Source organism: Parasteatoda tepidariorum, chromosome 8, assembly GCF_982258835.1.
Source record: "Parasteatoda tepidariorum strain Cologne lab strain chromosome 8, Ptep-v5.0, whole genome shotgun sequence".
In the NCBI taxonomy this organism is placed as follows: Eukaryota; Metazoa; Arthropoda; class Arachnida; order Araneae; family Theridiidae; genus Parasteatoda; species Parasteatoda tepidariorum.
The window spans coordinates 20,638,288-20,660,279 of record NC_141762.1 but is presented as its reverse complement, the minus strand read 5'-3'; the positions used below and the strand labels follow the sequence as shown (position 1 = coordinate 20,660,279).

Sequence of the window (21,992 nt, the reverse complement as noted above, 5' to 3'; positions counted from 1 at the left end):
TTGAAACCATTTTTTTTTCTAAATTAAGATATGCCAGTTTATAAAATCTAATGTTCTTAGAATGAATGTTATTTTGACAAATTATGGTCATTTACTGAAAAATGGTTTTCTGAAGAAAAAGTACATATTAAAGTAAACTCGAAAGTACTGTGGAAATTAAAAACCTTTTTAATGTGAATAAAAACTAATACAGTAGAGTACTAAATATCTGCGCTGATTAAGTTCACCCAGTTTGCGTAAAAATTTGGAAAATGGAAGAATTTTTAAAAAAATTATAAGGAAAATAAAATTTGTGTCTCAAAGAAATTGAAAATTAATTTCCCCCTCTCATGTTACTAAAAAAGGAATAAACTCGTTCTTTAACAAGATTACCTCTGAACCCACTCTCATTGAAATAAGGCAAAGCATATTAGCAAAAATGGATCTTTTCCATGGACAAAGCGTGAAGAAAAATAGAACCACCCTGAATAGCTTTTGCATGATTGAATTTTTAAGTACTCGAATTCAATCTCAAGGGTTCAAAGGGTGATCACAAATATGCTAATTAATTACAGCACACGATACTTTAAGTTACGAATTCATGTATATATATGTACTTTCTTTGACCAGACAAATATTTTTTCGACGGATTTCAAATTTTACCCTCAAAATATACAATCTGAGACACATGATCTTAATAAATTGGCCAGGAGAGCAATCAAAGTTAGGACCTCTCAATGTTAATACTTTGAATCAGACATAAAAATGTACTTTCTTTGAATAAACAAAAATCTTTTTTCAATGGATTTGAAATCTTTACCCTTAAAATATAGGTGAGCTACAATCTGAGAAACATGATCTCAATAAATTGGTAAGGAGAGCAGTCAAAAGTTTGGATCTCTTATTGTTAATTTTACTTTGAATTAGGCATAAAAATGTACTAAACAAATATTTTTTCAATAGATTTGAAATCTTAAACCTCAAAATATAGATGAACTACAATCTGAGAAATATGATCTTAACAAATTAGTCAAGAGAGCAGTCAAAAGTTTGGACCTCTTAATATTAATTTCACTTTTTTCGTATTTCGCCATATCTTGAGTAATTTTTGAGTGAATTGAAAAAATTTTGCACACAATCTTGAAACTTATTCAATTCCAGTTATTCCATGCAAAAAATAATTTTTTATTAATTTACTTTATATAAGTCGAAAAAATGTTTGAATTGTGAAGTATAAAAAATTTTTATATAATTTTTAAGAATGTAATTTTATTTGGCAAAATAAAAAATTTTTACTTTTATCGTTTGTGATGGAGTAATCCTATTTGAGCATCTAAAATATTATATCCAATTTAATGTACCAAATTTAAATTTTGATTTAAAATACTAAACAAATACATTGTATTATTCTATTCTCAAGCTCGGTCATCACTTCCTTTAGCCTGTAATTACCATTAAAGCGTTTATAAATTTTAGGTTAGTAAGGACATTTTACTTAATTTCACCTTGCAGGAAACAAAATATTGTGACTTTTGTATAAGTTCCACATATTTTTGACAAAGACTTATATAAACTTAACAATAACAAAAATGCACAATAATGTTAAAATTAACTCATAATAGTTGAGGATGATAATAAAAGCAATAAAAAATCAAAATTCTTTCTTCATCATCGAACATAAGTCAACGGTTACTAAGAACAAATGTCATTTGAGTGACCACGGTTAGATGGTAATGATACAAAGTGCTAGGGACAAGTTAAAATCAGCGCAAAGATATCTCTAAATAGCAATGAAACATAAAAAACAACTTAGTTTTGAATTTTCCTACAAGTGCTGATAATAAAAGTTTATTTTTATCAGAGTTTGTAGAGCATTGAAAGAGATTGAACTTAAAAATAACCTCTGCACTAATTAATTAGCATGTTTGAGGTCACCTCTTAGAACCAGTAAGATTGAGTTCTAGAACATGAAGATCCTATCATTAGATTAAAAGATATTCAGGGTGGTCCGCTTTTAATTTTGAGCACTGTACATTGATTTTATACTAAAAAAAACTGTAGATTTAATAATATAAAATAAACTGAAAAGATTTAAGCACTTACAAATGATTCTTTCTCTTGCCAATTTAGTGAAGCTGAAAACTCTTTTGCAGTAACATTTTCAGGTTCCTGTCCAGGTTTGCTGAAATGTGCTGCAAAACAAAATAAGATTAAATGCTTTCTCAAAATGCTTCAAGTTCACACAAAGTAATTTTTATGTTATGCAAGCATATGCTCTTACTTAAGCATGCATCCATTTCTTCATCAGTATTAAACAATAATCTGGGTTTTGGTTGCATTTCAGCAATTTCCTTCCAAACAGGTAAAATTTCTGGCTTCTTCTGATCAGAAACTGCAAGCCCCAAAGTCACAGAAAAGTTGTCAGGATAACGGTCCAATTCTTCAATGCCATCTAGCTCATTTCTATGGTTATTTAATATTTTAACGTTAAAAAAATCACACAAAATAAAACATGAATCAAATAAAAAAAAATTACATTTAAGACTTTAAATCTTCAATTACAATTAAATTCCTTCCGATATGTTTTGCAATTCTGCCTTTTTTTTATTCTTCTCATTTTCTGCATTAACAAAATATTAAAACAAGTGCAAAGTTTTTAAAATTTTTTATGTAACAAGATCAAATAAAGATTCAAATATGTATAATAATTTTTTTTTAAATTACTAAATTTATCACAATTGGTGCGAAATTAATTAAAATTTCCTGTTTAATAGGCTTCTAATGTCTTGTTCCCTCTCAAGGCAAATTCAAAACGATCAACTGCCATTGAACCAGTTAGAAAACTTCTTTCAATGTTTTAATAATAAGAACTCAGATGGTGACCTAGTGTTATTTAAGACATTTACACATTTTTCTTCTTATAGTTTATTATTAGCTTAATAATTATATCTTGCAGCAGCATCATAGTGGACTGGAGATATAAGCTTACTAATTCCTGATCTAGTATATTGTCTATCACTAGATGCTGATAATGGTTTAGCACTAAACAATCTGAGTTTTTCAAATTGATTATTAAAGTTTCAAAAACATAACTTTAAAATAAAAAATTTGTTAACTAATTCCCAAAGAGTGCCTTTCAATGAACAAAAATGTTCTGAAGTATTCATTACTTTTAATAAATAACAATATGGCATATATATAATTCTACATATGATAACAAATAAGGCCAATCCATTTTGTCTGAAAAGGAAATATAATAATACTCAAACCCATAACATTTTTTACAGTAGATTAAAATAAACAAAGAATATATGAGATAAGCCTTTATTTTGAAAGGTGTAAAAAATCATTACTTTATCAAGAAATTTAACCCTGTTAAATAATGATTATAAATATAATAAGAAATTATCTAAAATTACTATTATAACTCTTTTTTTTTCAAAAACTAACTTTACTTTTAAAAAAAAGGTAATTGTATGATATAAGAATATGCATATTAAATTACTAATAAAACTTACTTAGATCTTTTCCTTTTTAATTTGAGTGAGTGGCACCTCTCTTTAAAAACAACAAAAATCTTCTCCCCCTTTTTTAATTTACTACCTTTAAATGACAATTTTCGCAATTTATCCATAATCAATAATTTGATTAAACTGGATTAAACAAATTCAGACAACAAAGCAACTGCCACACAAGATTATGTATTACACTAATGGAAATGCCGACCTTCAAATTGACCACCACACTTGTTGTTTGCAAACATTCTTTTCAAGACATGGATTGTTTACTCACCTGCTGTAAGTCATGGACTGGGTTCCTGGAGCTATAAATCCTGTATTTAACTGCAGCTGCAAAATTTTGAAAGCTGTAACCTAAGAAAGAAAAAACGAGCTATGTTTAGATGTAATAAAACTCCCTTTCACTCAGAAGATAATTAGAAAGTGAAAGCAAAAGTAGAGTAGTTCCAGCCACATTTAAAATAAAGCAAAATGTTGAGCTGTTTTTTATTGCTTGCACAAGCTCATTCAACTAAATTTGCTGACCATGGAATTTATACTATATTTATAACATAAGTATAAAAAAACATTAATAATTATTAAATTTAATAAATAAAAAAAAAGTCATTTTTTACAAGATAAAGGTTATCTTACAAATAATGGTTAGGAGTATCCTTTGTTAAAGACACTTTTGGAAAGAATGCAATCAGATTTGTTAATAATAAATTCATGCGACTTTTAATTAAGTTATAAAAGTATGAAAAGTATGAAAAAATTATTTGAAATAAGTAAAATATTATTAAATGTGCACATGAAATGTGAGTAAAAATATATTTAACTGTGATTATTTTTAATTTACAACTTTGTAATTTGTTAACACACATAATACAATTCGGAAATATATTTGTGCTCACAGAAACATAACTTAGGTACAACTTTTAAGGTCAAGCAAAAATGTTATTTTGGTAAAAATAATTATTTCATTTTTAATTTTTTCCATTTAATAATTTTACCATCTTTTCAATCGTATAACTTTATAGGAGTTGATGTTTTAATATTTCATTGGATTGCCCAGAAAGTTTTTACAGACTTTGAAAGAAAACTGAATAGCAGCACATTTAAATTATGGTATATATTTAATAATTGGTATAAGTGTTATTTTGTTCCAAAGAATTTCTACACTTTTCAGTAAACTTTAAAATGTCATTGTTCCAAAATCTCTCATGTTTTTTAAACAAAACAAAAAATTCCAACTTACGCTTTTTTTTTCTTTTTTTTCCCCCTCAACTATAAAGGACTCATGCATTTTCAATTAAGGGAATTATGTAATAATCCAAGCAGATCAAATTCTGAGGGCACAAGGTTTAATGAATATGGTAAATGTGGTAATAAATAGGAATTGTACAGTAACAACTTTTGTCAAGTTAAAGATATATAAAACTCTGCATTGACCTGATAAAATGGTCCTTTCAGATTTGCGATTTTTTGAATATTTGTACAATTGCTGTCATCAATTTCTTTATTGAGGAACAATACTTTTCTGAATTTATTATTCAGAATCTGATTACATATTTTTCAATTATTCTGATCCAATATAGTAGATGTGGTAATAAATAGGAATCACACTATAAGAACGTTTATCAGGTTGATGGTACATAAAGCTTTTCATTATCTTGATAAAATAGACCTTTTCACTCTGCTATTTTTGAAATGTTTGCGCAATCGCTGTCATCAATTTCTTTATAGAGGAACAATACTTTTCGGAATTCATTCCTTCAGAATGCGTTTACCTATTTTTCAATTATTCTGATATACAGGGATGAGAGTAGTCAGAGAGTAAAAAAGAGGAAATCCAAAAATGAGTATATATATAATATGTAGAACCTATGATGTCCAAAAATTTGACAAAAAAAGTGTGATTTTTAAACCATGTGATTATAAATCCCGATGATTAATTTTAAAATTGTATGAATATGAATCACATAAATATGAATCACGATGCATAATTTTTTAATCGCGTGAATACGAATCCCAATGTCTAATTTTTAAATCACATATAAATACGAAAATCAATGCTTCATATTACAATTGGATTTTAAATTCACGTGAATATGAATCGCTTCATAGGATTTTAAAAACGCATAAATACAAATTGCGCTATTGGATTTCTAAATCTCGTAAATAAGAACAACATACAATATTTAAATCACGTGAGTAAGAATCGCAATGAGCAAATTTTAATTCAGGTAAATATGAACATCGATAATTAATAATAAAATTGCAATTTTAAAAACAAGTAAATACAAATCGCAATGTTGGATTTGTAAATCTCGTAAATAAGAATTGCAATGTACGATATTTAAATCACGTGAATAAGAATCGCAATGCACAACTTTTAAATCAAGTAAATACGAAAATCGATGCTTGATATTAAAATCACGCGAATAAGAATCAAGATATTAGCACATTCTGGACTTGGGATTTCAAAAAGGCTTGTTTGTATTGTTTTTGTTTAGCCATAATAAATAAAAATTTACAAGAACAATTGAATGAGCAAATAAATATTTTCCCTGCAAATCCGACGCTATTTTCTTTTATTATTTTGTTTGCTTTCCTGCCAGTAAACAGGATGCAGCAAGACGTCTGAATTACAAAAATACGAGATATCTGGCGAGCAGGAAAAAATAAGAAAAATCTTATTTTCTGCATGTATAAGCAGAGAAAATAGCTACATAGATTCAATTTTCTATTTATCTTTGAAAAATCGAAAATAGAAAATATTATTTTATTTGAAAGATTGAATTTCCAGAAAAAGCAAAATATTTATTTTTTAAAAAAAACAACAACAGAAAAAACTTTTAGGGAAAAAAGCAGAAAAATCTAATCTCTGGATATATTCAGACTTGTTCTTACACTATCTAACAAAAAATAAGCTCAAATTTTCTGCACAACCCTCTGATACAATGATTCTAATGAGCAGTAACCAAATATTATTGATTAGAAGATTAAATATTTATACAATGAAAAAAATTGTCAAGTGTACTAATTTTATTATATAAAGCACATAAAATATAACACACCTTTCCTTGAACTTTTCCTCCAAAAGTGGATCTTGCATGATACACAACAAGCGTCACATCACCAACTACAGTTGTTTTTATAGGAATTCTGACTTCATTATCATATGCATTGAAATGCCTACAAAGTATATACACTATAAGATTTTAAATAATAATATTAGGTAGATTTTATTGAAGTATTTATTTTAGGGTAGGTAGGGTTTTTTTTTTTATAGCAGAAAATTTTTTTTTATTAACAGATTTTTAACTTAGTAAATCATTTAAATACCAGATAAATTTTGACATATTTAACTTTAAATACTTTTTAAAAGTTAAGAAAATTGATACACACTTCTTCCTTAATACTACTATAATTCATCCAAGAAAAAAAATGAAAGTAAATGATGTTGCTCAAAAAGTAATGATATCATTGTTTAAAAAGAAAAACCCTTTGCAAGTTTATGAAATTTGTTTTCTAAATAAGCTTATCAAAATGCGCTTCTTAAACTATTCAGAAAAATTGTTTTTGAATTATTTAATCATATATTTATAATGCTAAACACACAAAAAAAAAGTTTTTTACAAAAATAAGTAATCAAGAAAAAAAAGTTGACGAAAACTTAAAATAATACATAGCAAAATCTGAATTAAATAAATAACAAAAATTTTGCAATATTAAATGCAATAAAATAAATTTTTGATCACTACTTTAAAGGTAAGTCTAGCTTAGTTTGAAAAATACAATCAAAAACTAATATTTTTTTTAAATATTTTTATTTATCTTTGTATATTTTGAGAATAGTTTTTTATTTTATTTTATTTAATTATTATTTTTTTAAAACTTATATAATGAAATAAAATTGCCTTCATAGATTCTGATTAAAGCAAAGAGTTTGTTTTGCGGTTCTCAGACTTTCTTTATAGTGTTATCACTGGAAGAATCACAGAAACTTAGAAAAATAACTTTATAATAACTTATTTTGCAACATAAACCTAAATTGGAAGAAAAATAGGTATTTACACATTCTGATTTTAGGCAGAAGTGCATATTTCTTTTCACAATGAATAAATAATTAACAAAATGTAAAGCAAGACTTTTATTACATAATCTAAAAATAAAAATATTCCAAAACAAAATGAAAAGTTAAAGCGAATAATAATTAGAGGAAGCAACAAAATGTTGAATTTTTTCATCATTTAAGTCTCTCTTTATCAGCATTTTTAAGAGTAATTATTTTTTTTATTTATCATACGAATTTATTGAAAATCAATCCATATATTACAGGCAACATATACAAGAGCAAGAATATGAGTATTATGAATACACAACAATTAAAATACGCGAGCAATAAATGAGAGCAGTGAAAATTAAAGATAACAAAATCAAAATGAACTACAGTAAAAGGTGTCAGACGAATGGAGACACGAAAGTTCTGCAGAGAATTCATTATGCTTCTATCATCCTAATATAACTTGAGAATATTGCCATTACTTTGAGATTCTTTATAAAGTCCTATGCATGATATAAAGTGTTCAGCATTAATTTTACCTGCTCTGCAGATGTGATTATTACTTGTTGGAAGGATGCCGATGTTGTTTAGAAGTTCTGCTAAACAATCATGACCCGTTTTAAGTCTAAAATAAACAATGAATTACATACAGGATGTATGACTATAGTCTTTCCAACTCTCTTGGATCTTAGATTCCTTTGGATAGTAATTCGCATTTTGTTCTATGTGCTGTGTTAATTTTATTGTAAATGTGCATCTTTGAAGAATTTGTTAAGAGTGGAAAAGTTAGCTGTTCTTTCTGCGTACCCATCCTTGCTAGAGAGTTGGCTTTCTCGTTACCATCTATACCTACATGTGACAGAATCCACTGAAATACTATTACTTAAATTATTATTTTTAAGAGATTTGATTAGTTGTTTAATATGTGAGATGATACAAGATTCGGTTCGGTGGTTTGTCGTAACTGTTTAGTCTTAACTATATATGTTTTATATTTAACATTTTTATTTTTAAAAATTTATATATAAGATGTTGCAAAAGCAATAAAAAAATTTCATGATTACTATATAAATTGTAAGAAAAGAAACATAAATAATACCTAATTCTCTCATATTCTTGAGAAGTAGTGAAATTTCTGGTTTCTCCCACATAAACTTCAACAAATGGCCTGCAACCATCTCTATAAAATAATGGGTGTTTATCAGAAAAAGAAGGGGGGGGGGGAGAATCATTTTACAAAAATAATAATAATAATAAACTTACAAAGTACAAAGAATAATCATTCAATATTTAAAAAAAAATAAGTACATTAAATTCAGCATATAAAAATTCGAAGTTAAAATATTTTTAAAAATTTAATTTAAAATTTTCATTTCTCACAATACATGTCAATTAAACCAATTTCCACTCTTAACATTTAACAATAATGAAATTCAACAAACTATAGCTTTTTGTCTGTAACTAAGGTTTTTATTTTATTTCTTATGAATTTTCCCTATTTCCATACCATATTTAAATATTAATGCATGGTTTATGTACTAATGTTTATAAGTATATAAACTTTACACTAATGTTTATAAGTTTATAAACCTTATTTTTCAAACAAGAATCCCATACAACATACTTAAATGAATTAATTTCCAAACATTTTATCCTTTGAAACTTTTGATGAGTACAGAATGAACTAGTTCACACTAAATTTTCAATCAGTTTCACTAAAATTTAGCAAAATAATTGTTCCTTGGTCAATAGGAAAAAAAAAAGGCTTTCCAAGTTCATAAATTTAAACAACTTCTAGTTCATGAGGATAAAAATATAAAATCAATTTAGGACTAATGTCTAAACTGTAAGCTCAACGATAAACTCAAGAAGAGAAAAAAATTCATTGCATAGAAATGAGTGATTAGATATTGTCTAGACTTATTGTCAACTTAAAATTGATCATGTTTGTAATTGTTATTTATTTTCCTTCATAAACAAATTAATGAAAAAAAGGTACTCACACAGCTGTGGTTAAAATAATATGAAGATTTAATTTCAGTAAGCATATGTAAGATGTGGTAAAATATTAGATAAAACAAAAATACAATTTAAAAAGCTATAAAGTGGAACTTAATACTTACTTTAACTTAGTAAACAAAGGAACTGGCTTTAAAACAATATAGTTAAAAGTAACAGGACTAGTATGTGGATAAGTTGGTTTATCGCTCACTAAGTCAGCTACATACTGTATATACCTACAAAAAATGGATTTGTCATATTTATTTTCAATAACACAACTGTTACAAAATTATTTTAATGAGGTATATTTGCCGGTAATTTCTTTCCGTATGAGCTAAATGTTGTTTAGAAATTAACCAAATAATTAGAACTTTTAGTAGAAAATTATTAAAATCTTTTAATTATATAATTATACAGTTCCATAACATAAAAAGATAAAAGAATGTTGATAGGAATCATAAATGTCAATAAAATATTGTGTTTGCTTCAGAAAATTATCAACTACACTATTGTATTCATAAAATAAGCCATAAATTTTGCGTTAGTAATTAAGTGGTATCAAATGGGAAAAAAAATTCTCTTGCACAAAAGTTAGCAACAATAAAAAAATATAGGGAAAGACCAAAAAAAAAATAATAATAATAATGTGTTACCACTGATTTCTTTTTTATAAGCTTTGACCTTTTACCAAATAAACTTTCTTGCACATGCATTGAAACATATTCCTAATAAAACTTAGACAGTATTTTAGCATAAAATTTTTTTGGTCAAATTTTTGTAGTCTATTTACAGTTTTATTTTTTTTATGATAATATTCTTTTTTAACTAACGTACATTCATTACTCCACATAAAACTACTACCACTTAATCAAGACATCAACCAAATAGTTGCACTGTACGAAAAAACACAATCTTTCCACCTGCATGCTTTTTTAACGAAGGCAACTAGTTGAATTATATTATTACACAGAGAAACAGTCTACACACTCAATTTTTTTTTTCTATTAGCAAAAGCAAAACTCATAGAGGCTCATGTGGACGTCTAAAAAATTTTTCACAAGCTGAAGAAAACTTACCTCAATTGAGAAGGAACCATATTAACACAGCATCTTCGAAGAGCAAACAGTTGAAGTGCTTCTTCTGGCTTTTTAAAAAGTTTACAAAAAATAAGGAATGCGCAAACAAGTACAGCAGATGATGATTTCCCATCCTAAAAACAAATAATATCAATTATAACAAACACAGATATTTATCATTAATTTATTAAATTACAAAAACCCAGGACTCCACACTTACATTTAAAGCTATTGTTTCTTAAAGCTATTGATTGTGTTCAGTTTTGTGCAATTTCTTATTGTTGCTTAAAACTACTTTATTGAAGTTCGAATGCATTTTTAAAAAAATCTAATTCATTTTAATAAATAATACTCAAAAAGTAAATTTTTTGTTTAAAAAATTAGGCTTTCTTATGAAAGAAGTTTGCATGATTTTTTTGATTCTGAGATAATTAATTAGAACACAATTCTGCCCATTAAATAAAAAAAGAAGAAGAAATTGAAGAGCTAACTTACCAAACAATGCACAATGCAGACATTTTTAGGATCTTTCTTTAAGTATGCATACATATTTCTGCAGAGAGAAATTAATGTATTCAAAGGAGGAGATTTCTTAGCCGGCCAGCCAGCTTCACTAACTTTAGCATTAAACTTTACAGAGGAATATGCACGTCCAGAAACATTATAAATGGCATAGTGTTGAGGATGTCTGGAATCTAAAAGACCTCTAACATCATCCACGTGATTGCGGTAAGCAGATTCTATGCCTTCGGCAGGATATGACATGACTGAAATGAATAACATTAGTAAGATGACTGCAATATTGGTTTGTTTTTTAATTTCTAAATAAAAGGAAGTACACCAAAAATAATATACTAGCTATAAGAGGGTGATTTTTTTAATCCATAAATTATTTCTCAAATATAGAATAGTATCTCAAAATTATTAAAAAATATCATGTTCATATTATATTATTATTATAATTAACACTAGAACCGCGGGACTTCGAATATACCTAGAACCGCGGGGCGGGTCATTTTGACCCGAGATAATAAACCTTATAAAAATATATGTTATCATTTAACTAAGAAAGCTGAAACATATCTTTTTATATATTAATGCATAAAATCTTATATTAATAACCAGAAATGTCTTTTTTTAATGAAATAAATATTGTTTTATTGAAAAAATTATTCCAATTTAGAAATCTCTTGCTTAATATAAATATATCTTAACCTTTATATTTTAATGGAAAAATTAGTCTTAAACTTATAATTTTTACTAAAAAATGAAAGAAATACGCAAAATAAATATACCTCTCATTCACTTGTTTCACAATTTTTTTAATCCAATTTATTGTATGCACTCAACACACAATTTAGTAATGCGTTTTGTGCATTTACCACAAATGGGTGCTTTGCAATTTGCACATATATCTTGTGTTTTATTCTCACACTTTGAACTATGGCATCGAACTCGTTTTCGCTTAACTTGCAGTTGTTCATCATTTTCAGAGGTCCCTTCGTACACTTGTGTTTTTTTTTTCTGCCGGGCGAGAACAAATTTTTCTCGCAATTCTTCAATTAAGCCTTGAATAAATTGGCGTCTACTGATACACTTCCTGGTTACAGCTTTGTATATAACCCAAGCATTAATAGCAGCAAGGTCCAATACATTATAAAAAACCTGCACCGGCCACCTACGTGAACAAGCTTTGACAGTATATTTTCTTGTCATTTGATCAATTACGTCGACACCGAATTTAGTTCCATTGTAGAAAGCAATGGTATCTGGCAATTTTTTTGAATCATTTGTGATTTCAACTGTTGGGTGAAGACTACTTAGCAATAAAACATTTTTATCTTTTTCCCCCTGGTAAACAGTTAGACTGATGTCATTATGAGTAAGTACAGTGGTAGAATGCAATTCAGATTTGGACACTTTCACAGAGACAGGTATTTCTCTTCTTGAACGTTTTACAGTTCCTACAAGGCTGGTGTTTTTTGATTTTAATGCCTCTGCAAGTTTCAACCTAGTAAAAAAGTTATCTGTAGTAACGTTTCTGCCTTTGTTCTCATATGGACTTATTAGGCGCAATACAACATATTCGGAAAGAGGAACGTTTGGTGGACACTGGTGATCTTTTCCGAGATATGGGAATCCATTAATCAGATATTTTGAATCAACATCTGCTGCCAACCAGAATTTTATGCCAAATTTGTCCGGTTTGTTTGGCATATATTGAATAAACCTACACCTAGCTTTGGTAGGAAATAACTGTTCATCTACAGTTAAGTTAGGACCTGGTGTATAGTTAGTCTTACAATTTTCAATGAAACGATTCCAGACATTGGATACAAGGGCAAATTTGTCTGTTTGTAGACGATCTGATCTCGTTGATTTTATATCGAAGCGCAAGAATCTCATAATTTCACGAAATCTGTCTCTTGGCATCGTATTACGGAAAAACGGAGGTCCCCAGTCCATTGACCACAGACTATCCAGCTCAAGTCCTTTTGCGCAATATATGCCACGTGCATATAAAATTGCTATAAAAGCATCAACCTCTTCTAATGTTACGACCCATTTATTTTCAGGAATATGACGATGAGCTTCATCTTCAGTACATTTCTTTATATGTTTTAATATCCATTCATCGATGAAGAGTCTCCAGGCACTTGCCAGACTGCCGTCCATAATATTGCGTTTAGCATGGGGTGTTGGGCCTCCAACTTCCTTCAAAATATTATGCTTTGATTTTCTTCCTATGTTCTTTGTTCCTAATTGCGATACATTCCAAACTGTCCCATCATTTCCAACTTCATTATTTCCAACTTCGAAAGTTACTGCTAATTTCTTTTTCTGATTTCTTTGTGTACATGTTCTTTTTCTTATAATTTTCGATGTTTTATTTTTATCTGACAAATTAACATCATTACCATGATGAGAAGGGCCAGGAATTGTTAACGGACTCACAGAGTCATCTTCACTTTCACTTTCTTCAGCCGAATTCAAAACGTCTTCATTAGTAGGCAGGTATTCATCTCCACTACTCAAAATTGAAACATTCTCATCATTGTCATCTTCTGAATCATTTTCAGGTAATTGTTGAAAATATTCCAAAGCTTCCTGAACGGTAAGGTTACGACGCCGTGACATACTTATAATAGAAACAAAAAGAAAACCTTTCAATAGTCAACAAAATATTTCACTCTGAGCTCGAATGGTCTTCACATGCAAACGTACATACTCATTATGACCTTGACTGAAATCCTTCACTTATCCCCCCACCACTGGTTCCGGCCATACCATTTGCAGATTTCAAGGGTTGAGGCAGACATGCTTTATCGCTTTGACGTTGTTTCAACGGAAAAAGGATTTTTTTTCATAATTCTGGTATCAAATTTATTTACGGGTCATTTTGACCCACCCCGCGGTTCTAGGTATAAGTGTTAATAATACCCCATTAAATTATCTTATTCGTTTTGAAATTTGGCAAGTAGTTTTTTACATAAAATTATTAAAAGTCATAAAAGGAATATTTTTTTCAATTAATACTTTTTGTGTAGTGACGAATTAAACATTCATTTGGGTCAAATTGACCCGCTCCGCGGTTCTAGTGTTAAACAGCCGACCGAATTTTGAGTTTCAACTCCGTAGCCTTGTAATTTTGAGCCCAGTCCAGTAGACGATGGAACTACAGGGTCAGGTGTAAGGAGAAATTTGGCTTCATGGAAGACTTTTTGATGGAACTAATCCATATTTGTGTTATATGGCCAAGAAAAATACGAAAACCTCCCAAGGTTATCTGACGGCAAGAGGACTCCAACCCATGAACTGCCTACTACTGAGAAAATTTTACATTACTTATGTCGTCAGGCGGAATTTGTATCGACTAATCTCATTGGGATTCAAACCCGGGTGACCCTTTTGGGTCACTCCTGAGCCATCACAGCTCTCCATATTCATATTAGCAAAATTCAGCAATAGTTTGGTCAATATGAAAAAAAAAACATAGTGCATCTAAGCAATATGAAAGCAATATAAAAGCATCGTGAAAGGTTAAAGGAATGAAATGTCTATTACAATCTTTTCTGGAAAACAAAGAATTTTATCATACAAATTTTCAAAACTAGCAATAAAATATACCAACAGATGGTGTCACAATATGATGCTAAAAAAAATATGAACATGTTGCAAACACGCAACAAGAATCTTTTCAAAACAACTGTTTGCAACAGATAGTTAAAACTGAGAGCAAAAAGCCCTTCTGCAGATTTCAAATGCCCTTCTGCAACTTAGCAACTAAGTTTGGAATCAGTGAAACAAAAATTTTCCTGTTTTCCTAGTAAAATACAACAAACAGTACATTTCTTTCCCCTTCCAATTTTAAAATAAATTTTTCAGAGGTATCAATCAAATTTGAGACACACTGTCTCGATGTCCAAGAGTTCAAGATTCACTTCACATGGAAACTTCACCATGGGATCAATAAAATATATAAATTGCAATAAAAAATTGTAGAATTGTATAAATTGCAATAAAAATATTAGTAGGAAGCAGTTGACATGTTTCAAGCACATTTATCCATTTTCAAGACTTGCCCAAAAGTGAAAGAAAAGAAGATTTGAAACATAAAATGAAAAGTTGATAACCAAAAGTACAAATAAAGGGAAGAAACAAAACTTGGATACTAATGTGGTTTCTCTAGTTTTTTTTCTTCTCACATTTATTGTTCCATTTTTCATTGGCAACTTTTCATTTAATATTTCAAATCACTTTTGTTTCTTTTCATTCATGCCTGGCAAGTCTTGAAAATGGGTGCCAGTTTTTGAGAGCTTGAAACATGACGACTGTTATTTCCTATTTATATATTTTTGAAGCAAAATAAATTTTTAAACAGGTAATGGTTCAAATAATTTATTTATTTCTGTTGCATTATGTAACTAAAGCAAAATGATTTTCGGTTCGCAGAAAGCTAAACAAATTAAAAACAGAACAATTTATCGAATAAATACCAAAAATATTCTACAGGCGTATAGCACTTACCAGCAACTCGAGTAGTAATATAATTGAAATCCAAATCTTGACGGGCAATAGACCTAAAAAAAAGTTTTTATTTGAAAAATTTACTCATCAAGCTTTTCAATAAAATTCTGTAACTTTAATAAAATTTAGAAAACTCACTGCTGAACAGTCTGCATCACTTTGGAAGACTGCTCCTTGAGATTTTTGAGAAAACTACCAGCCCCACCTTTCAAAGAACCAAATAAGCCAGCACCTGCGGCGGCATTGTTGTTCATCATGTGGCTTGTAGATTCAGCATTTGCTGATGGGGGTGGTGGTCTAGGAGGAGGAGGTCCAGAGCTCATTTGTTCATTTACAGGATTTCGATTAGGGATATGACCTACAGGATTTTAACGTAGAAATAAATAAATAAGAAATTATATTTATAACTATATTACTAGACGAAAAGTTAATACTAAATTATTTATTGAGGTATCATGTATGAAATAATTTTTTTAACTTTCTAGGGAAAGTAAAATGTAATTTTAAGTCATATTTATTCGTTCAAAAATAAGTAATAATATTCATGAAATTTTAGATAGAATATTTTATGTATCAAGTTATTTTTGTAAATAATAAATAAAAAAATTTCAAAGAAAAACACCTGTTTATTAATTGCTACTGCATGCCTGTAGAGATCATTAGTTAGGAAGCACAAATCTAACCCATAGGGCACCAATGCTTTAGGCAACTTCAAATTCACACAAACAAACAGACATAATATTGCACATTTGGCTAAATTGTGCTTTCATTTTACTCTTTTGTCATCTGAAAATTCAAATGAAATCACTTATAATTTTTCTATTACTCTTAATTTCAGAAAAGAGCAGGAATTTCTTTTTTTTTTCTAAAAGGAAAAAAAATTTAAAGGAGCATTTTCTATAAATATGTTGCAATTTAAGATACAAGAATCTCCCCAGATACCAAGACACTTGTCTTTAACAGAAGAAATTGATTGTTTCTTAGGGATAACAATGAAGAGTAATAACCACTAACCATTTATTTTACACCCAAAAAGTCCTTTTTTAAAAAAAGATTGCATAAGAAAAAGGGAATTGTTCACCTTGTTCAATAGTTCACGAGTCATTGCTTGTACATAATAATTTTTTTAGTTAATTTAGAGCAATCGTCAGTAAATCAGTTTTTTTCTTTTTTTTTTTTTGACAAATCTAATATATAGAGCTAATTTATCTGAAAACTAATGAAAAATACAATATTTTGCTAATTTATTATTGAAAATTTACATGAACATCTACTTGATTAGTTACAATATTTAGATTTTAAAAATCAAATCCTTTTCATCATGAACAAAAAAGTAAGTTGTGTCAACCAAAAGCAAAACATTTATATCTCAATATTAGTAATAACATAGTAAAAGTGATAATCATTTACAAAACTGTTTAAAGTGCAGTTTTCTTTTATATTTGTTCTTTTTTTATTTTAAAAACATTATTCACAAATAAAAAAATAAAAAAATTTTTAGAAAAAAATGAACAAAATTTCAACTCCATTTTGAGGTGGAAAATCAACATGAAATACAATACTTACTGGGGCTAGGTGCATTGTTGCCTAGTGGTTGTCCTAGGTGAAGAGGTGCATCCAAATTTGTGTGCCTAGCATCAGCGATTTCATTCAGCCTTTCCAGAATTTCTTTAACACTAGGTCTGTCAACAGGATTAAGTTGCAAACAACCCTCTAAAATAAAAAAAAATTTTAATGAACAAAACTTGTTATTCAAAACATACAAGCCACATTTTTTGCATAAAATTTATTGTAAATTTTTTAATATTACAAAATTATTTAATATGACTTAATCAAAGACTGTTTTTTAAAAAAAACAAGCATTTCTTCTATATTGTAAAATATCCTAAGAGAGAAAAATTTATGGGTCAATACTTTTAAAAACTAAAGAGACTATTTTAACTTTACATCGCATGTGGAAAAATTGTCTTATAAATCACAGTGTTGCCAAGAGGTGGAAAAATAAGGTTAGTGTTTACAGTTGAAGTAAGAAAAACTCTATGCGATATACATCAGTTGTCTTTATTAATTCAAAATTTAATTCTAGTGTGTAACTTTTTTTTTTTTAAAATCAATGAAACTAAACTAGCTTAGTAATGAGCAAATTTATTTTAGTGATCCACAAATATAATTTAAAGAATGACAAAAATTCCCATACAGATTCTTCAGTTTAAATTGAATTTGACCATGAAGCAATAAATAATTAGGGGAACTTTTCGGTTAGGCGGGCACAAACAAAAAGTCGCCAAAAAATTTAGACCTATGCCAACTTTTACTAATTTTATTTATTTTTATAAACAAATAAATTAAATAAAATTAAAAAAAACCTTTAAAAACGTAGTTAAATTTCCTTGTGCCCAACTAGCCACTTTTGAAACCGTCAGATATTCATCATCAAGGCAATGAGAACTCTCGGAGCATCTCTCAATACTCCTCGTGTTTTTAACATGTAGAGTACTGAAGTTATTTTTAATGTTATCAGTCTAATAAAATCTAGGTCTTCAACTACATTGGGTTGCTAACAGTGTCCTCATGAAAATGTGTTTTTAATATGTTCACTCCAGATAGGTAACGGGTTTTTATGCTCTAAATCTAGACAATTTCCAGCAAACAAATAAACTTGGTTTTTCTTTCACATATAAAAAAAATTACAAAATTTAAAATTACTTCAAATATTTCATTAAATCAGAATACCGAACTCAAAAGAGATTCCTTTGAATCACACAATTACCCAGAGAATTAAGTTTTTTTTTTTTATCAATATTTCGTATTAAGACATAATATTAATCGATGTAATATCAAAAGCAAAAAAAACTTTTAATTAAAATTCTGAAAATAACATTTTGTGTTCGAAAGAACACACACTTAAAAAAAGTTCTTAGTAAAATAGCATACAAGCAGTACTTCATATATATTAAATGTTTCTACTAACTTAGCCATTAGTATCAACAAAACTTACTTATTAAATCATGCAAAACATCATAATCTGTTACATTTGGTGGAATGTTATACTTAGCATTGAGTATTCTAAGCTTAGCCGAATCCTCAAACGGATGTTCTCTGAAGCAAAGCAGAAATAAGATGCACCCTAGAGCCTAATCAGAAAAAATCTCTTGTATTATATTAACATTATGAAGTAAAAATAATAAGAATTTACAATTTAAGTATATAAATATAAAGCTATAAAAAAAATACAAGCTCCAAGAAAAAAAATTAAAGTTTAAATTTTTTAATATATAAATATATATTTTTTACTAAATATAAATAAATTTTTTAATATATGTAAAGAAGTACAAAGTAAGCAAAAAATAAAACAATTTTAAATGTTTTTCTATAGCATGCTATAATTCAACATTCATTTTTAATTATTTTTTCTGCATGATACTTAAATCAAGTTTTATTTTAGAACGTAACCTCAGTTTACCAAAATACTTGCACTGTCTTATTGGTTATTATAAAGACAGTTTTGGCAATCAATTTAATTTGCCTCAATTTTTTTTTCTGTTGAATTAGTTTTGATTTTTTATACTATTAACATAATTATCCATATGATTTCAAAATATATTAATTCAAAAAATAACAAGACAGATATGAAATTTATGAAATCTGTGGTCTTCATTCTATTAAAAAACAATAACACACTTGGACAGTTAAAACTGAGTTATGTAAAGATAATAAAAATTAATTTCATGCTAGTGCTTACTTTCTTTTTTTAAAACATTCTTGTTTTTAAAGATCATGCCAACCTATAATATTTCAGGTATTTTAAAAGAATTAATACCTTACTGCATGTAAAACTGAGCAATGTATAACAGAAACAGAATATAACTATGCATTTTTGTGAAGGCTTAAAGAACATGCAACAATTGATGTATAATTTTAATTTTCAAATTGTTTCCATTCCCGCACTACAATCCCGTACATAACATATGAGATGTAACAAGTGCTAATATCTACACAAAGTTAGATGGTAGAAACTTTTTAAAATTTTTCTCATATGTCTGAATAACATGAAAGTTATGTTGCAAGCCAATTTCTTAATTTTATTCACAAGTCTAGAGCTTAGTTATTATTTTTATATGTTAATGCATAAAGTTTATTCCCTTTGTGAATGTTGTAGCGGTACATGCCTCCTCAATGATTTGGAAAAAACTCTTCTCGCCATATAATTTTAATAACAAAAAAATTTTCAGGAATAATTATTGATTTAAAAATTTAAATTCAGTTAATTTAAAAAGATTAAGCAATTAAAAAAATCAATCCTTTATCAATATATTTTTTAATATCTGAAGAACAATTGTAATTGCGTTTTTTAATTTCACTTCTGCCAAATATTGGTTACCTATAGCACCCCTGGTTCGCTAGTAAAACAAACTGTTAGCATATTGGTACATTAAGAAGTGTTAATTTTTGGTGCACTAACAAGAAAAGAAATTGAAAACAAACTGAAGCTGTTTCTTTTCATAATAAAAAAAAAAAAAAATATGAAAAAAAAAATACTTTTACAATTTTTGACATTCTATTTCTTTTCAATACATTTAACTTAAAAAAAAGTTATAAAATATACACAACTCACCCACACATCCATAGCCTGATTAATTGGATAATTATTATAAGTATCAAGGATCTCAGGGGGTCTGTACATAGGGGTTGTATTTTTAGACATCTATAATAAAAAAGGAATGTATGTACTGTATGAAAAACACTCTTTTGTTTTAGTTCAATAAAACTAAAATAGAAAAAAACCATGTATGATTTACCTCATCCTCAACCAAACTGCGCTGAATAGCACTCCAAGTATTATCTGGATGGCATGATTTTGTAGTGGCACTTCCAAAATCACATAACTTTACTTTACCATCAGCACTCAAAAGTAAATTTTCAATCTAAAATTAATTTTAAATATCAACATATTAAAATATAAAGTGATCTTAATTATAAAATTCAGAAACTGAGTATATGTTAAAAAGCAATTCCCTAAATTAGGAATAATGTTATTTTTGTTGTACTTCACGACATGTTGAAACGATCTATTTTAATGACTATATCAAACTTGTTTTGTTGGCACTTATTTCATTTTATTCACAAAACATATGTAGTTTAATTTAACAATAAAGACAACAACAGTATTTAGATATGTAAATGCATTTGTGCTGGTAAAAAACTCTGTCATTCCAGTTATTTTGCTACTCTATTCTGACTCACAAAAGGATTTTTATGTATATATTTTATAAGTTAACTTGTAAAATAATGGTAATAATGTCAAATGAATCTTATCTCTTGTTTGCCACGCGTTCATAATAGATTGCTGGTTCTATAAAGATCATGAAGTGCAAGTCAATTTATAAAATAGTCGACTTGAAGAGTGATTTTTGTTCGATTACATTGGGAATGTTAGCAATTATGAACATTCCACAAAACAACTTGAATCAAATTAACTACTTATTCTTGCTGTCAATTCCAAGTTTAAGTCTCAATGACGTGTAAAGATTAGATTAAATTTTGGCAAAGAAATACGATATTCCTTGACAATTCCTAATTTTGTTTTCTTCACTCTAAATCAAATACTTTAACAAGTTTTCTCTCTGTTGAATGTTTAAATTTTACTGACTAACACTATATATATAATACGTAAGAAAAAACATAATTATAATACCAACAAAAATACAGTCGAGGCTTGATATAAAGAACACTGCAGTCCAAAGAAAAATGGACATTATAGCATGAGGTCACTATATAGTGAGTACAAAAAACTAGAGCAAATAATTAAACATAACTCATATATACTAGGCTTGAGCCGTGGTGGCTTAAGGGTTAGAGCGCTCGCTTTTTAATGAGGTGACCCAGGTTTGAATCCCACCGATGGTTAGTCGATACGAATTCCGCACCGGGCTCACACCTATCACAATGCTGACATAAAATATACTCAATGGTAGACAGATCATGGGTTAGAGTCCCCTTGCCGCTAGGCTAAATGCGGGAGGTTTGGCGGTTTTTCCTTTCCATGTAACACAAATGCGGGTTCGTTCCATCAAAAAGTCCTCCCCAAATCCAAATTTCTCCTAATACTTGATCAAGAAGTTTCCTTATCTTATGGATCAGGTTCAAAATTACAAGACTACAGAGTTGAAAATTAGTAGTCGTAAACTCAAAAATTGGGTTGAAATATCATACCAAAAAAAATAAAATAATAACAGGCCTATTTTGACAAAAACCACCCTCTTCTTTACCATAGATTACGCCTAGAAACACCTAAAATACAAATAAGTGGTCCTGGCACTCTTCTTCATTCACTGAGAATTT

The 21,992-nt window shown here is 28.3% G+C and overlaps 1 protein-coding gene across 1 annotated transcript in view; it reads right to left on the bottom strand.

Moving 5' to 3' along the window:
• aux (cyclin-G-associated kinase) overlaps window positions 1-21,992 on the bottom strand; it is a 47,058-nt gene that overhangs the window by 16,787 nt on the left and 8,279 nt on the right. The window contains exons 6-19 of the mRNA XM_087149961.1: window positions 20,450-20,575; window positions 20,266-20,355; window positions 18,649-18,784; window positions 17,217-17,363; window positions 15,789-16,008; window positions 15,651-15,703; window positions 11,118-11,389; window positions 10,623-10,756; window positions 9,669-9,782; window positions 8,645-8,725; window positions 6,557-6,674; window positions 3,772-3,851; window positions 2,261-2,442; window positions 2,083-2,171 (exon numbers count right to left, since the gene is read on the bottom strand). Coding sequence (XP_087006087.1) covers window positions 2,083-2,171; window positions 2,261-2,442; window positions 3,772-3,851; window positions 6,557-6,674; window positions 8,645-8,725; window positions 9,669-9,782; window positions 10,623-10,756; window positions 11,118-11,389; window positions 15,651-15,703; window positions 15,789-16,008; window positions 17,217-17,363; window positions 18,649-18,784; window positions 20,266-20,355; window positions 20,450-20,575 — 1,842 coding nt within the window. The remainder of the gene's footprint in view (window positions 1-2,082; window positions 2,172-2,260; window positions 2,443-3,771; window positions 3,852-6,556; window positions 6,675-8,644; window positions 8,726-9,668; window positions 9,783-10,622; window positions 10,757-11,117; window positions 11,390-15,650; window positions 15,704-15,788; window positions 16,009-17,216; window positions 17,364-18,648; window positions 18,785-20,265; window positions 20,356-20,449; window positions 20,576-21,992) is intronic.